Source organism: Amblyraja radiata, chromosome 18 (genome assembly GCF_010909765.2).
Source record: "Amblyraja radiata isolate CabotCenter1 chromosome 18, sAmbRad1.1.pri, whole genome shotgun sequence".
In the NCBI taxonomy this organism is placed as follows: domain Eukaryota; kingdom Metazoa; phylum Chordata; class Chondrichthyes; order Rajiformes; family Rajidae; genus Amblyraja; species Amblyraja radiata.
Window position 1 is genome coordinate 1,561,336 of NC_045973.1, and position 16,264 is coordinate 1,577,599.

At 47.3% G+C, this 16,264-nt stretch overlaps 1 protein-coding gene across 1 annotated transcript in view; it reads left to right on the plus strand.

The window, feature by feature from the left end:
- cacna2d3 (calcium voltage-gated channel auxiliary subunit alpha2delta 3) overlaps nt 1-16,264 on the plus strand; it is a 437,296-nt gene that overhangs the window by 351,512 nt on the left and 69,520 nt on the right. Inside the window, exons 29-31 of the mRNA XM_033036559.1 lie at nt 7,125-7,186; nt 12,911-12,955; nt 13,297-13,359. Of these exons, the coding sequence (XP_032892450.1) occupies nt 7,125-7,186; nt 12,911-12,955; nt 13,297-13,359 (170 nt within the window). The remainder of the gene's footprint in view (nt 1-7,124; nt 7,187-12,910; nt 12,956-13,296; nt 13,360-16,264) is intronic.

Genomic DNA, 16,264 nt, shown 5'->3' on the forward strand with positions numbered 1-16,264 from the left:
CCTCTGACTGAAGAAATTTCTCCTCATCTCCTTCCTAAAGGAACGTCCTTTAATTCTGAGGCTGTGACCTCTAGTTCTAGACTCTCCCACTAGTGGAAACATCCTCTCTACTTCCACCCTATCCAAGCCTTTCACTATTCTATACTTTCAATGAGGGGGCCCCTCATCCTTCCAAACTCCAGCAAGTACAAGTCCAATGCCGTCAAAGGGCAGTTCCGAGCCTGGGCCAGACAATGTCAAGGGGATTTAGTTTAGTTTTGTTTAGTTTAGAGATACAGTGCAGAAACAGTTTGAAGGTGCTGCAACATTGATGTTGCTGTGCTATGTGATCAGGAGGTGCTCTGGCCTGCTCCGGGTCTGCTCCGGGTCTGCTCCGGGTCTGCTCCGGGTCTGCTCCGGGTCTTCTCCGGGTCTGCTCCGGGTCTGCTCCGGGTCTGCTCCGGGTCTGCTCCGGGTCTGCTCCTGATCCCTGCTCCAGGTCTGCTCTAAGTCTGCTCCAAGTCTTCTCCTGGTCTGCTCCTGATCCCTGCTCCTGATCCCTGCTCCAGGTCTTCTCCTGGTCTGCTCCTGATCCCTGCTCCTGATCCCTGCTCCTGATCCCTGCTCCTGGTCTTCTCCAGGTCTTCTCCTGGTCTGCTCCTGATCCCTGCTCCTGATCCCTGCTCCTGATCCCTGCTCCTGATCCCTGCTCCTGATCCCTGCTCCAGGTCTGCTCCTGATCCCTGCTCCTGATCCCTGCTCCTGATCCCTGCTCCTGATCCCTGCTCCTGGCCTGCTCCTGATCCCTGCTCCAGGTCTGCTCCTGATCCCTGCTCCTGATCCCTGCTCCTGATCCCTGCTCCTGGCCTGCTCCTGATCCCTGCTCCTGGCCTGCTCCTGATCCCTGCTCCTGGCCTGCTACTGATCCCTGCTCCAGGTCTGCTCCTGATCCCTGCTCCTGATCCCTGCTCCTGATCCCTGCTCCTGGCCTGCTCCTGATCCCTGCTCCTGGCCTGCTCCTGATCCCTGCTCCTGGCCTGCTACTGATCCCTGCTCCTGGCCTGCTCCTGATCCCTGCTCCTGGCCTGCTCCTGATCCCTGCTCCTGATCCCTGCTCCTGATCCCTGCTCCTGGCCTGCTCCTGATCCCTGCTCCTGGCCTGCTCCTGATCCCTGCTCCTGGCCTGCTACTGATCCCTGCTCCAGGTCTGCTCCTGATCCCTGCTCCTGGCCTGCTCCTGATCCCTGCTCCTGATCCCTGCTCCAGGTCTGCTCCTGATCCCTGCTCCTGGACTGCTCCTGGCCTGCTCCTGATCCCTGCTCCTGGCCTGCTACTGATCCCTGCTCCAGGTCTGCTCCTGATCCCTGCTCCTGGACTGCTCCAGGTCTGCTCCTGATCCCTGCTCTCTCTGTTGATCGCCCCCAGAGTTTGCGAGGCTGCACTCTTTGTTTAATAATCCAAAATGCTTTTATTCAATCGCACACAAGGACAGAGTAGTGACAACATCAAGACTGCCATTGACAGTTTACAATCTAACTAAATCAGATTAAAATATTGTCAACTTTATCTACAATATCATGATATACATGTATGCAATATCATGAGAGGAATAGATCGGGTAGATGCACAGAGTCTCTTGCCCAGAGTAGGGGGATCGAGGACCCCACTTTAAGGTGAAGGGGAAAAGATTTAATAGGAATCTCAGGGGTAACTTTTTCACACACAGGGTGGTGGGTGTATGGACAAGCTGCCAGAGGAGGTAGTTGAGGCTGGGACTATCCCAACGTTTAAGAAACAGTTAGACAGGTCCTTGGATAGGGCAGGTTTGGAGGGATATGGACCAAGCGCAGGCAGGTGGGACTCGTGTAGATGGGGCATGTTGGCCGGTGTGGGCTAGTTGGGCCAAAGGGCCTGTTTCTATAATGTATCACACGATGACTCTATGACTCTAATACACTCGACCACCCGCGGCGACCAGCGGTCACAGAAGGCCTCCAGAGTCCCCTTGGACACCGCATGTGTGTGCTACATCTCCAGGGACACGCGGGCACGGACGTAGGCCCGGAAGAGGGGCAGGCAGCCGACCCTGGTGTGACCATCGACTGCCCTCTGCCTGGACCTGCGAATGGCAATCTTGGCCAGGCCCAGGGGTCTGAAGAAGGGTCTTGACCCAAAATGTCACCCATTCCTTCTCTCCAGAGATGATGCCTGTCCCGCTGAGTTACTCCAGCATTTTGTGTCTACCCAGGTGCAGACCGATCCCCCCCACTCGCCACCTCCCCCTCTGTACCGGGTGACCAAAGATCAGGAGTGTGGGACTGAAGTGCAGCCAAAACTTCAGATACTCGTACAGGGGCAGCAACCTCTCGCACGCCACATACATGTGGAACACGGTCTCTTCCTCGCCACGGAGGCGAGGCTGCACTGGCATTCGCAGCGTGCGGAGATACACGGTGCTGACGTATCTGCCGTTCCCTCTGCTCTTGGCAGCTGTCCCAACCCCAGCTATAACTGGAAACCTGCCACATGCCTCAACCATCCATCCTCCAGTGCTGCAAATACTCGTCTGTCAGCAAACACTGTGGATTCAATTTCATTGTGCGAGCATTACTACAACATGCTCAAGATCGCATGGAGATTTATACAGTGACATATACAATCAAGTATATAAAACGATGAGGCATAGAGAGATACGGTAGACAGTCAGATCCTGTTTTCCCAGCATGGACAGTTCGATTGTAATCATGTATTGTCTTTCCGCTTACTGGGTAGTACGCAACGGATCTTTATACAGAGGGTGGTGGGTGCCTGGAACGTGCTGCCTGGGGTGTGGTGTTTAAGAGGTGTTTACATAGGCACATGGATATGCAGGGAATGGAGGGATAAGGATCACGTGCAGGCAAATAGGAGTTAGTCTTGGCATTATGTTCAACACAGACATTGTGGGCTGAAGGGCCTTCCTGTGCTGTACTGTTCTATGTTCTATATGAAAGCAACATCATTTATTCAGATTACTATGAACACATTGCCTGCAATGTTCTGCGTTATATTCTTCATAGTCCTGAGGGTGTAATTAGATAACATTTGGAAAGCATTTATAACACTCATTGATATTGCACTCAGGACAAATTAAAGCTAATCACTCGATTTAATTGGTACACATTGGGGTACAGTTACATGGTGCAAACTCTTGTTCTAATATCGGTGTCTACACACTTTAGCAGCAACTTCCCCACTTGGCTAGATTGGTTATTCCTTTTTTATACACAGCCGAGACCCTTCTTCAGACCCCTGACATCAGTCTGAAGAAGGGTCTCGACCTGAAACGTCACCCATTCCCTCTCTCCAGAGATGCTGCCTGACCCGCTGAGTTACTCCAGCACTCTGAAACGTCACCTATCCATGTTCTCCAGAGATGCTGCCTGACCCGCTGAGTTACTCCAGCACTCTGAAACGTCACCTATCCATGTTCCCCACAGATGCTGCCTGACCTACTGAGTTACTCCAGTCCTTTTGTGTATTAACCAGCATCTGCAGTTCTTTGTTTCTCCATATCATTGCAACTTTTAAAACATTTATATTATTTTACAATAATCTCAAACATTTGTCTCACCTTGTTCATTGTGACAAATTTTTCACCGCAAATACTGTATTTATTTCCCCGTCACTCTGGATATTCACAGTATTTGTGCATTCCGTTCCTGATTCCTTCCCCCTATAACCGGCACGGTGGTGCCGCGGTAGAGTTGCTGCCTCACAGTGGCAGAGACCCGGGTTTCATCCTGACCATGGGTGCTGTCAGTACTGAGTTTGCACGTTCCCCTCGTGACCTGTGTGGATTTTCTCCGGGTGCTCCGGTTTCCTCCCACACTTCAAAGACGTTTTCCTCCTGTTTCCTCCCACACTTAAAGAGGCTAATTGGCTTCTGCAAAAAAACTTGTTCCTAGTGTGTGTAGGGTAGAACTAGTGTAAGGGGGGATTGCTGGATGGCACAGACTCGTTGGGATGAAGGGCCTGTTTCTACTCTGTATCCCTAAACAAAACTAAATCTCATGGTGGCACAGGGAGGTGGAATCTCTGTGCATGAATCCATGACCAGCAGATACCCCAGGGCCTGATGGTCTACATCCCAGGGTACTTAAGGAAGTGGCTCCAGAAATCGTGCCCGCATTGGTGATCATTTTCCAATGTTCTATAGATTCAGGATCAGTTCCTGTGGATTGGAGGGTAGCTAATGTAATCCCACTTTTTAAGAAAGGCGGGAGAGAGAAAACAGGGCATTATAGACCAGTTAGCCTGACATCGATGGTGGGGAAGATGCTGGAGTCAATTATAAAAGATGAAATAGCGGCACATTTGGATAGCAGTAACAGGATCGGTCCGAGTCAGCATGGATTTACAAAGGGGAAATCATGCTTGACTAATCTTCTGGAATTTTTTGAGGATGTAACTATGAAAATGGACAAGGGAGAGCAGTGGATGTAGTGTATCTGGACTTTCAGAAAGCCTTTGATAAGGTCCCACATGGGAGATCAGTGGGCAAAATTAAAGCACATGGTATTGGGGGTAGGGTACTGATATGGATAGAAAATTAGTTGGCAGACAGGAAACAAAGAGTAGGGATTAACGGGTCCCTTTCAGAATGCCAGGCAGTGATTAGTGGGGTACCGCAAGGCTCGGTGCTGGGACCGCAGCTATTTACAATATACATCAATGATTTAGATGAAGGGATTTAAAAGTAACATTAGCACATTTGCAGATGACACAAAGCTGGGTGGCAGTGTGAACTGTGAGGAGGATGCTATGAGAATACAGGGTGACTTGGACAGGTTGGGGTAGTGGGCAGATGCATGACAGATGCAGTTTAATGTGGATAAATGTGAGGTTATCCACTTTGGTGGCAAGAACAAGAAGGCAGATTATTATCTGAATAGTGTCAAGTTAGGAAAAGGGGAACTACAACGTGATCTGGGTGTCCTTGTTCATCAGTCACTGAAAGTAAGCATGCAGGTGCAGCATGCAGTGAAGAAAGCTAATGGCATGTTGGCCTTCATAACAAGAGGAATCGAATATAGGAGCAAAGAGGTCCTTCTGCAGTTGTACAGAGCCCTGGTGAGACCACACCTGGAGTATTGTGTGCAGTTTTGGTCTCCAAATTTGAGGAAGGACATTCTTGCTATTGAGGGAGTGTAGCGTAGGTTTACAAGGTTAATTCCCGGGATGGCGGGACTGTCATATGCTGAGAGAATGGAGCGGCTGGGCTTGTACACTCTGGAGTCTAGAAGGATGAGAGGGGGTCTTATTGAAACATATAAGATTATTAATGGATTGGACACGCTAGAAGCAGGAAACATGTTTCCGATGTTGGGGGAGTCCTGTACCAGGAGCAATAGACAATAGATTCCACAGATTCACAACTCTGGGTGAAAAGGTTTTTCCTCATCTCCGTACTAAATGGCTTGCCTCTTATTCTTAAACATGGGCTACAGTTTAAGAATAAGGGGAAGGACATTTAGAACGGAGATGAGGAAAAACTTTTTCACCCAGAGAGTTGTGAATCTGTGGAATTCTCTGCCTCAGAAAGCAGCGGAGGCCAATTCTCTGGATGCTTTCAAGAGAGAGTTAGATAGAGCTCTTAAAGATGGCGGAGTCAGGGGATATGGGGAGAAGGCAGGAACGGGGTACTGATTGTGGAATATCAGCCATGATCACATTGAATGGCGGTGCTGGCTCGAAGGGCCGAATGGCCTACTCCTGCACCTATTGTCTATTGTCTATTGTTCTCTGTGAAATCTCTATGAGAATTGAAAGCTTGTAAAAGCACGGGCTTTGGACTGTCATGGTGCTGAGTGGATGGTGTTAATGGAAGCTGATGCCAATACTGTGGAGAGCAGTGTTCGATCTTGTTACAGGACCATGCATCCAAGGGCTGGTTGACATTCCAGTTGTACAGCATGGATGTAATCAAAGGCATTCACACGAAAAATCATTTCATGTAAGGCCCTTATAACATCTCTGTGGTTTTGGCATTTGTCATAAACGCCATTATTGAGAGGCATGGCCTCTTATAAACAAATACCACAAATGCTGCCAGTTTCTGGAGATTCCGTCTGATATCATCTGATATTAACCCGCATAAATAAACAACTCGCTCCATTTACATTTTGTACAAGGGAATCTCGTGTTAAATATTCACATCGCTGTTAGTCATTGCTCGGGTAAAAAGCATTCTTAATTCACAATGTGTCAAATTTAGCAAGAGCTTTCACAAGATACTTGGACAGATACATGGATAGGAAATGGGCCAAATACAGGCAAATGGGCTGTTTAGATGGGGCACCTTGGTTGGCATGGATGAGTTGGGCCGAAGGGCCTGTTTCTAAGCTGTATTGCTCTGAGACTCTGTAAGAGAAATGAGATGTGATTTTCTCACTTCACCCGAGCTTCATATGCTGGGATTGACCAACTAAATATGCTCAGATGAGAATGTTTCATGCAGCTGAATCTCTAAAATATAATAAACTACATGAAGCGCAGAGCAATGTTTGAGTGTCCCCAGTGCCGGAGAGAATTGACAAGGCTTGAAGAGTCTGCCCTTGCGTAGGGAGGTCCAGAACAGCAGCCAAGGGCAGACTTGAAGAACCTTCTCAGAGAGATTTATACGGTCGGGCGGCCACGTTGGCGCAGCGGTAGAGTTGTTACCTTACAGCTCCAGAGACATAGGTTCCATCCTGACAATGAGTTGTCTATACGGAGGTTGCACGTTCTAACTGTGACTGTGTGGGTTTCCTCAAGTTGCTGCGGTTTCCTCCCACGCTCCAAAGACATGCAGCTTGTCTTTAGATAAGCGATGTTTCACAGAGTGCTGGAGTAACTCAGCGGGTCAGGCAGCATCTGTGGAGAACATGGATAGGTGACGTATCGGTCACTGAAGAAGAATTAGGAGGGGTGCCAGCCCGAAATGTCACCTATCCATGTTGACCCGCTGAGTTACTCCAGCACTTCATGCCTTTTTTCTTGTAAACCAGCATTTGGAGTTCCTTGCTTCCACATACTTTACATAGTTGAACACAATATATTTGACGGGTGTTTGATAAACATGATTGTCAAAGGTGAATGAACAACATTACTCTGTTCTTTAACAGCTGTGGGTATTCAAATGAAGCTGGAGTTTTTCCAGAAGAAGTTCTGGACTGCAAGCCGACAGGTGAGCACCTTGTATATAACTTACTTGTATCTTTATAATCTTTATATTATATTTGTGTCTTTATAATCTTTGCTCATCACATGTTAGTTAAAATCATTTGTATCACTGTAACAGCAAAGACATCTTTTAATCTTGAGTCAGAGTCCTAGAGTGACACAGTGTGGAAACAGCCCCTTTGGCCTAACTGGCCCACATCAGCCAACTTGTCCCAGCTACACTAGTCCCACCTGCCTGCATTTGGTCCATATCCCTCCAAACCTGTCCTATCCATGTACCTGTCTATTTGCTTCTTAAATGTTGCGATAGTCCCTGCCTCAACTACCTCCTCTGGCAGCTCGTCCCTGACGCTCACCACCCTTTGTGTGAAAATATTCCCCCTAAATAGATTCCTAATAAATCTTTCTCCCTTCATCTTAAACTTATGTCCTCTGGTTATCGATTCCCCTACTCTGGATAAGAGACTCTGTACGTCTACCCGATCTATTCCTTTTATGGCTTTATCAATGAGATAACTCTGAATCACAATAACACTGAAGAAGTGTCCGACCCGAAACGTCACCTATCTATGTTCTCCACAGATGCTGCCTGACCCGCTGAGTTACTCCAGCACTCTGTGAAACGTCACCTATCCATGTTCTCCACAGATGCTGCCTGACCCGCTGAGTTACTCCAGCACTCTGTGAAACGTCACCTATCCATGTTCTCCACAGATGCTGCCTGACCCGCTGAGTTACTCCAGCACTCTGTGAAACGTCACCTATCCATGTTCTCCACAGGTGCTGCCTGACCCGCTGAGTTACTCCAGCACTCTGTGAAACGTCACCTATCCATGTTCTCCACAGATGCTGCCTGACCCGCTGAGTTACTCCAGCACTCTGTGAAACGTCACCTATCCATGTTCTCCACAGATGCTGCCTGACCCGCTGAGTTACTCCAGCACTCTGTGAAACGTCACCTATCCATGTTCTCCACAGATGCTGCCTGACCCGCTGAGATACTCCAGCACTCTGTGAAACGTCACCTATCCATGTTCTCCACAGATGCTGCCTGACCCGCTGAGTTACTCCAGCATTTTGTGTCGACCTTCGATTTAGACCAGCATCTGCAGTTCTTTCGTACGTTTTTTGACATCTTTGAATACATTTTGAGTTGCAGTCCCTCAAAACCAATCTGTTCAAATTCCAGATGGTCTCCCAAAGCACACCATGTTACATATAAAGCAAGTATATATACCTTCTTATTGTAATGAATACACCATTCCCCTTTTAAAGACACAAAGTCTTCTGTATCTCAGAAAGAAAAGTATGAGCACATACTGTATTACACATTGGACAAACTAGTTCCTTTGGGGAATCTCTGGACATAGAAGTTACTCCATAATCAGTTCAGGAAAATTGCCATTGTTAAGATATTTATATATATATAAGAACATAGAAAAACTAACATCAATTATTCAAATTATAGGTCAGCTTCTCAAAAACCAGAAAGACAATTTTCAAATGTTCTATCTTTGATGACTTGTTTGCTGGACAAGATTTAATCAGTTTGCATCAAAATCAAATCTATTTCATTTCAGCAATGATTGGGCTTGTCAGTCCCCAGTAATCCTGCCCTGTCTCCCCGTCAGTTACAGCTAAACTCTATCCTGCCTTCAAAAAGGTCAATAGTTATTTCAGCGCAAGGACATTTCCAGCCATTTAAAACTCAGTTAGTGCAGACACAAAAAGCTGGAGTAACTCAGCGGGACAGGCAGCATCTCTGGAGAGAAGGAATGGGTGACGTTTCGGGTCGAGACCCTTCTTCAGACGTCACCCATTCCTTCTCTCCAGTGATGCTGCCTGTCCCACTGTGTTATTCCAGCATTTTGTGTCGACCTTCGATTTAGACCAGCATCTGCAGTTCTTTCGTACGTCAATTAGTTCAGAGTTTGATATATTCTGACTTTCCCTTTCGATTCTTGCGAAGGGTGGAGGTGAAATGAAATGATGAAAGATTTCAAAGTTGAGCAGTGTTGTGTTCTGTTTCCCTGGAGTGGAAACACCAGTCATTATCTCAGCTGTAAGTGAAATATCCAATGATTGAAAAAAGCCAAATTGTAGCAGAGTTTGTCCATTATTTTAGACCACAGAGACCACATGACAAACCTCTGCTTTTATTCCCAGTAGACAGGTACATGGATAGGACAGGTTTGGAGGGATAGAAGCCAAACGCAGGCAGGTGGTGCTAGTGTAGATGGGGCTAGTGTAGATGGGGCATGTAGGGCAGTGTGGGCAAGTTGGGCCGAAGGGCTTGTTTCCACGCTGTATCACTCTATGACTGTGACACAGGAGCAGAATTAGGCCATTTGGCCCATCGAGTCTGATCCACCATTTGATCATGGCTGATCTATTTTTCCCTCTCAACCCCATTCTACTGCCTTTCCCCATATATAACTCTTGACACCTTTAATAATCACGAACCTATCAATATCCACTTAAAAAAAATATCCAATGATGTGGCCTCCACAGCCATCTTTGGCAATGAATTACACAGACTCACCGCCCTCAGGCAAAAGAAAATCCTCCTCATCTCCTTTCTAAAGGTACATTATTTTATTCTGACCCTGTGCCCTCCGGTCCTCGACTCTCCCCTATAGTATACTTATGGTAAATGTAAGGCTCACTAGATATATCTAAAACAAAAATAAACTCTTGTCTAATACTGTGGTCATTCTGGAACATTAAATCTGATGCAGATTTGGAATGGAATTTGGTGGAGACTCAATTTTAGAATTTGACAGAGTGATATTTGACAATTGGCATTTGGAGAAATAATTACGTGCCCAGAGATTGTGTAGTTTAGCAGGTCACTTACACATGTCCGTGTGACTCAGGCACTTTGCCTCCTTTCAAAACGTTATTCCCTTATCATGTATCTGTACACTGTACATGGCTCGAATGTAATCATGTATTGTCTTTCCGCTGACTGGTTAGCACGCAACAAAAGCTTTTACTGTACCTCGGTACACGTGACAATAAACTAACTCAACTGAAGTGTAACATGCAGTCAGTCAAGTCCTTAGGCATTTGTTCCATGTCTGTCTATGTCTTGCCTGTTCAAGAGTTTGTGTGAATTTATTTTGACTGCAGTGTCTGTACCTGAGTCCACCACCTTTGGCAGTGAACTTCAGCAAAGAACCACTCTCTGTAGAATGAGTGGAATGATTGTAGTGAATAACTGCAGCAACAGACTGGTTCCACCAAGATGCAGCACAGAATGCCACCGGAGATCCTTCTTCCCTGTGGCTATCAAACTGTACAACTCCTCCCCCTTCTGTCATGGGCTAGACTGGCTACTCCCCCCCCTCCCCGCCCCCACCCCAAATCTTTGCACATCCCCAATCCTTTCCACCCTGTCACTTTAGTTTCATGTGTCTTGTGTTTTATGACTGTTGGCAGATCAATTTCCCTCCTGGGATAAATAAAGTTCTATGGTATCATATCGTAGCGTATCACACAGTAGATCCTCTTGATTCACCTCTAGGTAAATGCACAGAGACTTTTACCCAGCGTACGGGAATCAAAAACAACGAGACGTGTTGAAAGCGGATGGGAGGGGCAAGATTTAACACAACCCTCTTTCACACAGTGGGTGGTGGGTTTATTGAACAAGCTGCCAGGGGAGGTGGTTGATGCTGACACAACAACACAGGGGCAGCACAGTGGCGCAATGGTAGAACAGCTGCCTCACAGTGCCAGAGACCCGGGTCACAGGGAGAAGGTGCAAACTCCACACAGACAGCACCAGAAGTCAGGCTGAACTTGGGCTGCTGAGGCTGTGAGGCAGTAATTTGACCAGCCGTACCACTGAGCTTCATTCTGGCTGCAAACTAGAATGATACGAGTTTATAATTGTCACGTGTACTGAGGTACGGTGACAAGCTGTTTGTTGCATGCTATCCAGTCAGAGGAAAGACTACAAGTGATTAAGCTGTCCACAGTGTGCAGCTACAGGGAATAACATTTAGTGCAATATATGACATTGAAGTCCAATGAAGTCCAATGAAAGATAGTTTAAAGGTCTCCATTGAGGTAGATGGAAGGTCAGGACCACTCTCTAATTGGTATGGGGATGGTTCAGTTGCTGCTGACAGCTGGGAAGAAACTGTCCCAGAATCTGGAGGTGTGCGTTTTCACATTTCTGGACCTCTTGCCCGATGGAAGAGGGGAGAAGGGGGTGTGGGGAGGGTGAGACTGGTCCTTGATTATGCTGCTGGCCTTGTGTGGTGTAGATGGAGTCGATGGTTTGTGTGACAGTTTCCTCTCTGGAGCTCTGCCTCCTCACACGTTGTTCCTTGCTGAGACACAAAGAGGATGCGTCCCCCTGAATGGCCACCATGAATGAATGAATGAATGAACACTTTATAGTCACAGGTGACAAGCCACAGTCAAATTCTTTGTTTGCCTGCCCAAGGTATGGAATTAGTTGCCACATAAAGGGGGCTGACAAGTTACAAAGTATCTGCACCAGGTCCCCCTTTATTCTTCCCCCCCCCCCCCCCCCCACTCCCGGTCCCCATTGTCCATAGTCCTCACTTCACGTGGTCCGTCCTCGTCTGTCGGTTGGCACCATCATCGGCCGCAGCACCGACCTCTCCACTATTGTCCGGATGCCTCTGTGGTGCCGACCCCGGCCCCAGCCATGGGCTGTGTCGACTCAGGGGCCGATGGCCACAGGCTCCGATCCGTGGGGGCTGCGCGACCTTGTGCCGGGAGGCCATACCCTGCCTCTCCCACCCTGTCCCCACTCCCCCTGCTTTGGTGTTCGTTGTGGTCCAAGGCAACAAAGTGCGGTTGTAGCCGCGCCTGGCAACGATTGCTTTCCACAGAAACATGAACTCAGTCCAAAACCCTGGATGTCCACTGCCAACCCCCTCCCTTGGAATCAAAGCTCACTCTGCAGCCCCCTTGATTCTGGAGAGCAACAGACCTTGAGAGCATTATAATAACAGGAGAAATCAATCAGTAACTCACCTGCAAACCATTTATGATGCCTGTAAACCGTGCAGGGTGGAGCCTCCCTGCTGCTTGACATTTGTACACTTGCACAAAGTTAGGAGATGGGACACGGCACGCTGGAGAAGCAAGTGGCTGGTCACTGCCAGACCAGTGGCAGATCAACTCTGCACGTTGACCACTGCCAGTGAACCTAGAACAATACAGCACAAGAACAGGCACTTCGCCCCACAATGTCTGTACCCAACATGATGCCAGTGTAGTGACAGACCAACTCTTACCTACCTGCACATCATCCACATCCCTCCCTCCATTCCCTGCACATCCATGTGTCTATCCCAAAAAAGGACACAAAAGGCTGGAGTAACTCAGCGGGTCAGGCAGCATCTGTGGAGAACATGGATAGGTGACGTTTCACAGAGTGCTGGAGTAACTCAGCGGGTCAGGCAGCATCTCTGGAGAACATGGATAGGTGACGTTTCTGGTCGGGACCCTTCTTCAGACTCCCCTTGGACAAGGGCCTCAACCCAAAACACCACCCATTCCTTCTCTCCAGATATGCTGCCTGTCCCGCTGAGTTACTCCAGCATTTTGTGTCTATCTTGGGTGTAAAGCAGCATCTGCAGTTCCAGCATCTGCAGTCCACATAATAGCAGAGCTAACTATGAATTCCATTTACCCGCTGCCCTGTATGCGTTCCCCGAGCTGACGATGTTGTGTTCTTTTGCAGTGTGCTTCACTGGATGGGAAGTGCAGTATTAGTTGTGACGATGAGGTAAGTACTAGCTGGCTTTGCCAACCGATACTTAAAGTATATGGGCCTGGAAATGGGATCATGTCACACTCATTTAATAGACATGTGGCTTGGGAAAGTCTCATAATGAGGCTAGCAGCCCACAGTTCGACCTGTGGAACACACACTGCTCTGCCGTGCTCACTCTCCCAGTTGCACACTAAACTCTCTGGTGAACCAGGGTCTTCTCCAATAAAATAATGCACCTTTATCATGGTCATACTGTATCAGTTTCATATCAGTGTCCACCTCATCGTGAATTGTGCTGCATACTATCCTGATGCTTATTTGTTGACAATATGTTGCATGTTTTGTATTTACAGATCATAAATTGTTACCTCATCGATAACAATGGATTTATTTTGGTGTCGGAGAATTTAGATGAGGTGAGTTTGCACGAAGCAATGCTGCTTCTGCCAAGCATGATGTTGAAAGTAATGAACTGCATGAACTAGTCACATCCTTGCATGAACGCTGCTGAGTGTCGGATTCCCCACAAGTCGTCACCCTGCCAGGAGACTATTTTTAAAAATCAGATCTCTTCTGCATTATGCCTTGCCTGTTGGGTTTGGTCAGCTCAAGGTTGTCCCTGCGTTGAGTACAAGAGTCACGACACAGTACAAGTCATGTTACAGCCCTGTAGGAGTTTGCATGGGCCAGACTTCACGCAGTTACAGGAAGGATATGGGGGCTTTGGAGAGGGTGCAGAGGAGGGTTACCAGAATGGTGTCTAGATTAGAGGGCATTAGCCATCTGGAGAGCTTTGGACAAACGTGCATTGTTTTCTCTTGGGCGTTGGAGGTTGAAGGAAGACCTGATGGAAGTATATAAAATTATGAGGCACAGATAGGGTGGACAGTCAGAATCTTTTTCCAAAGGTGGAAATGTCAAAGACTAGAGGGCATAGCTATAAGGCAAGAGATAAAATATGAAGGAGAAATGTGGGGCATGTATTTTACACAGAGGGTGGTGGGTGCCTGGAACGCACTGCCGGGGATGGTGGTGGAGGCAGATACAAGTGGCTTTTAGATAGGCACATGGATGTGCAGGGAATGGAGGGGTACGGATCACATGCAGGTAGAGGAGACTATGGCAGTTTAAGTTGTCATTGTGTTTAGCACAGACATTGTGGGCCGAATGGTCTGTGCTGGTCTATGTACTACGCGTTTGTGAACTTCTGGCAATGTCTAAACGGCATCAGGAGATCCAACTTTGCATCTATTGGTTCAGTTAGACAGAAAGCTTCCAACTACAGACAAGGTGCAATGTAGATGTGAGCCGGCTGGCTGAATGGACGTCAGTTCCTTTGCCCACCTCCTTTGTAGTCACATGCAAGGCCTAAATAGACTTCTCATATATCGGGGTATTGCAGATGTAGTTGTCTGATCTGTTCGTAAACATATAACAGCAAGCAAATCACTTCAATAAACCCATCCGTTCATTGTATAGGAACAAAACTGCAGATGCTGGATTAAACTAAAGATAGACACAGAGTGCTGGAGTAACTCAGCGGGTCAGGCAGCATCTGTGGAGAACATGGATAGGCGACGTTTCACAGAGTGCTGGAGTAACTCAGCGGGTCAGTCTGAAGAAGGGTCTCGACTCAAAACATCACCTTTTCCTTTTCTCCAGAGATGCTGCCTGACCCGCTGAGTTACTCCAGCGTTTAGTGTCTGTCACAGCAGTTCATTGTTGTTCTTTTGTACCACAGAGGTGAAGCCTCCAGTTCATTCCGTGTGGACATTGCAACGACCTTTGGAGGCAGTGCTCAACACAGTGGCACTAATGTGTTTAGTTTCATAGAAACATAGAAAACAGGTGCAGGAGTAGGCCATTCGGCCCTTCGAGCCAGCACCGCCATTCAATATGATCATGGCTGATCATCCACAATCAGTACTTTGTTCTGGCTTTCTCCCCATATCCCTTGATTCTGTTAGCCCTAAGAGCTAAATCTAACTCTCTCTAGAAAACATCCAGTGAATTGGCCTCCACTGCCGTCTGTGGCAGAGAATCCCACAACTGGAGATGTATTTCTCAGCAGCACTAAATCATCAAAGGCATTCTTCAGTATAATTCTGTACTTTGCAGATGCTGCTGCAATTGGAATAGCTAACTTTGTGTTCAAAGTCAAGTTAGTTACAAAATAAAGGCTAAAATTGGCAAAATACTTATCTGCAGTTGACAGCAATTGGTGGCTCAGAAGAAATTCAGAATACGTTTCCAATTGCGAATCAAACAAATGTTGGCTATTTTCCCTTTTGTGGTTAAAATTGTGGCATTAATCTGAATGTTTATGTAATCATAATCTAATGTTGAACTTTCAGGGGCATGGACATCTGTGTGAGTGCAGTAACAGTCTCTGACAGTTGTGCACATGTTTCCAATACACCACCATTAAACAGTGGATGCAGTCCACATTCCTAATTAAAATATTTCCAAATGTCCTGTCATTTCCCATCTAAGTTGTTAAAGGAATTATTTTAGTTTAGGCAAGATTCGAGAGGGACTGCATTAACCTTGCACTCTCATGCGCAAGTTAATGTTCTTATCATAGACAATAGACAATAGGTGCAGGAGCAGGCCATTCAGCCCTTCGAGCCAGCACCGCTATTCACTGTGATCATGGCTGATCATCTACAATCAGTACCCCGTTCCTGCCTTCTCCCCATATCCCCTAACCCCACTATCTTTAAGAGCTCTATCTAACTCTCTCTTGAAAGTATCCAGAGAACTGGCCTCCACCGCCTTCTGAGGCAGAGAGTTCCACAGATTCACAACTGTGTCAGTGAAACGGTTTTTCCTCACCTCCGTTCTAAATGGCTTACCCCTTATTCTTAAACTGTGGCCCCTGGTTCTGGACTCCCCCTACTCCGGGAACATGTTTCCAGACACTTAACAATCTTTCTGTTTCAATATGATACCCTCTCATCCTTCTAAATTTAAGCCCAGCCGCTCCATTCTATCAACAAACGACAGTCCCGCCACACCGGGAATTAACCACCCGCCATCCCGGGAAATAACCACGTGAACCTATGCTGCACTCCCTCAATAGCAAGAATGTCCTTCCTCAAATTAGGGGACCAAAACTGCACACAATACTCCAGGTGTGGTCTCACTAGGGCCCTATACAACTGCAGAAGGACCTCTTTGCTCCTATACGCATCTCCTCTTGTTATGAAGGCGAACATGCCATTGGCTTTCTTGGTTTGTAGCATAATCAATATGTCCAATTGTGACGCTGCTGGATAATTAAAGTGCTGCAGCTTTGTGGTATTTATCACGTGGTGTAAT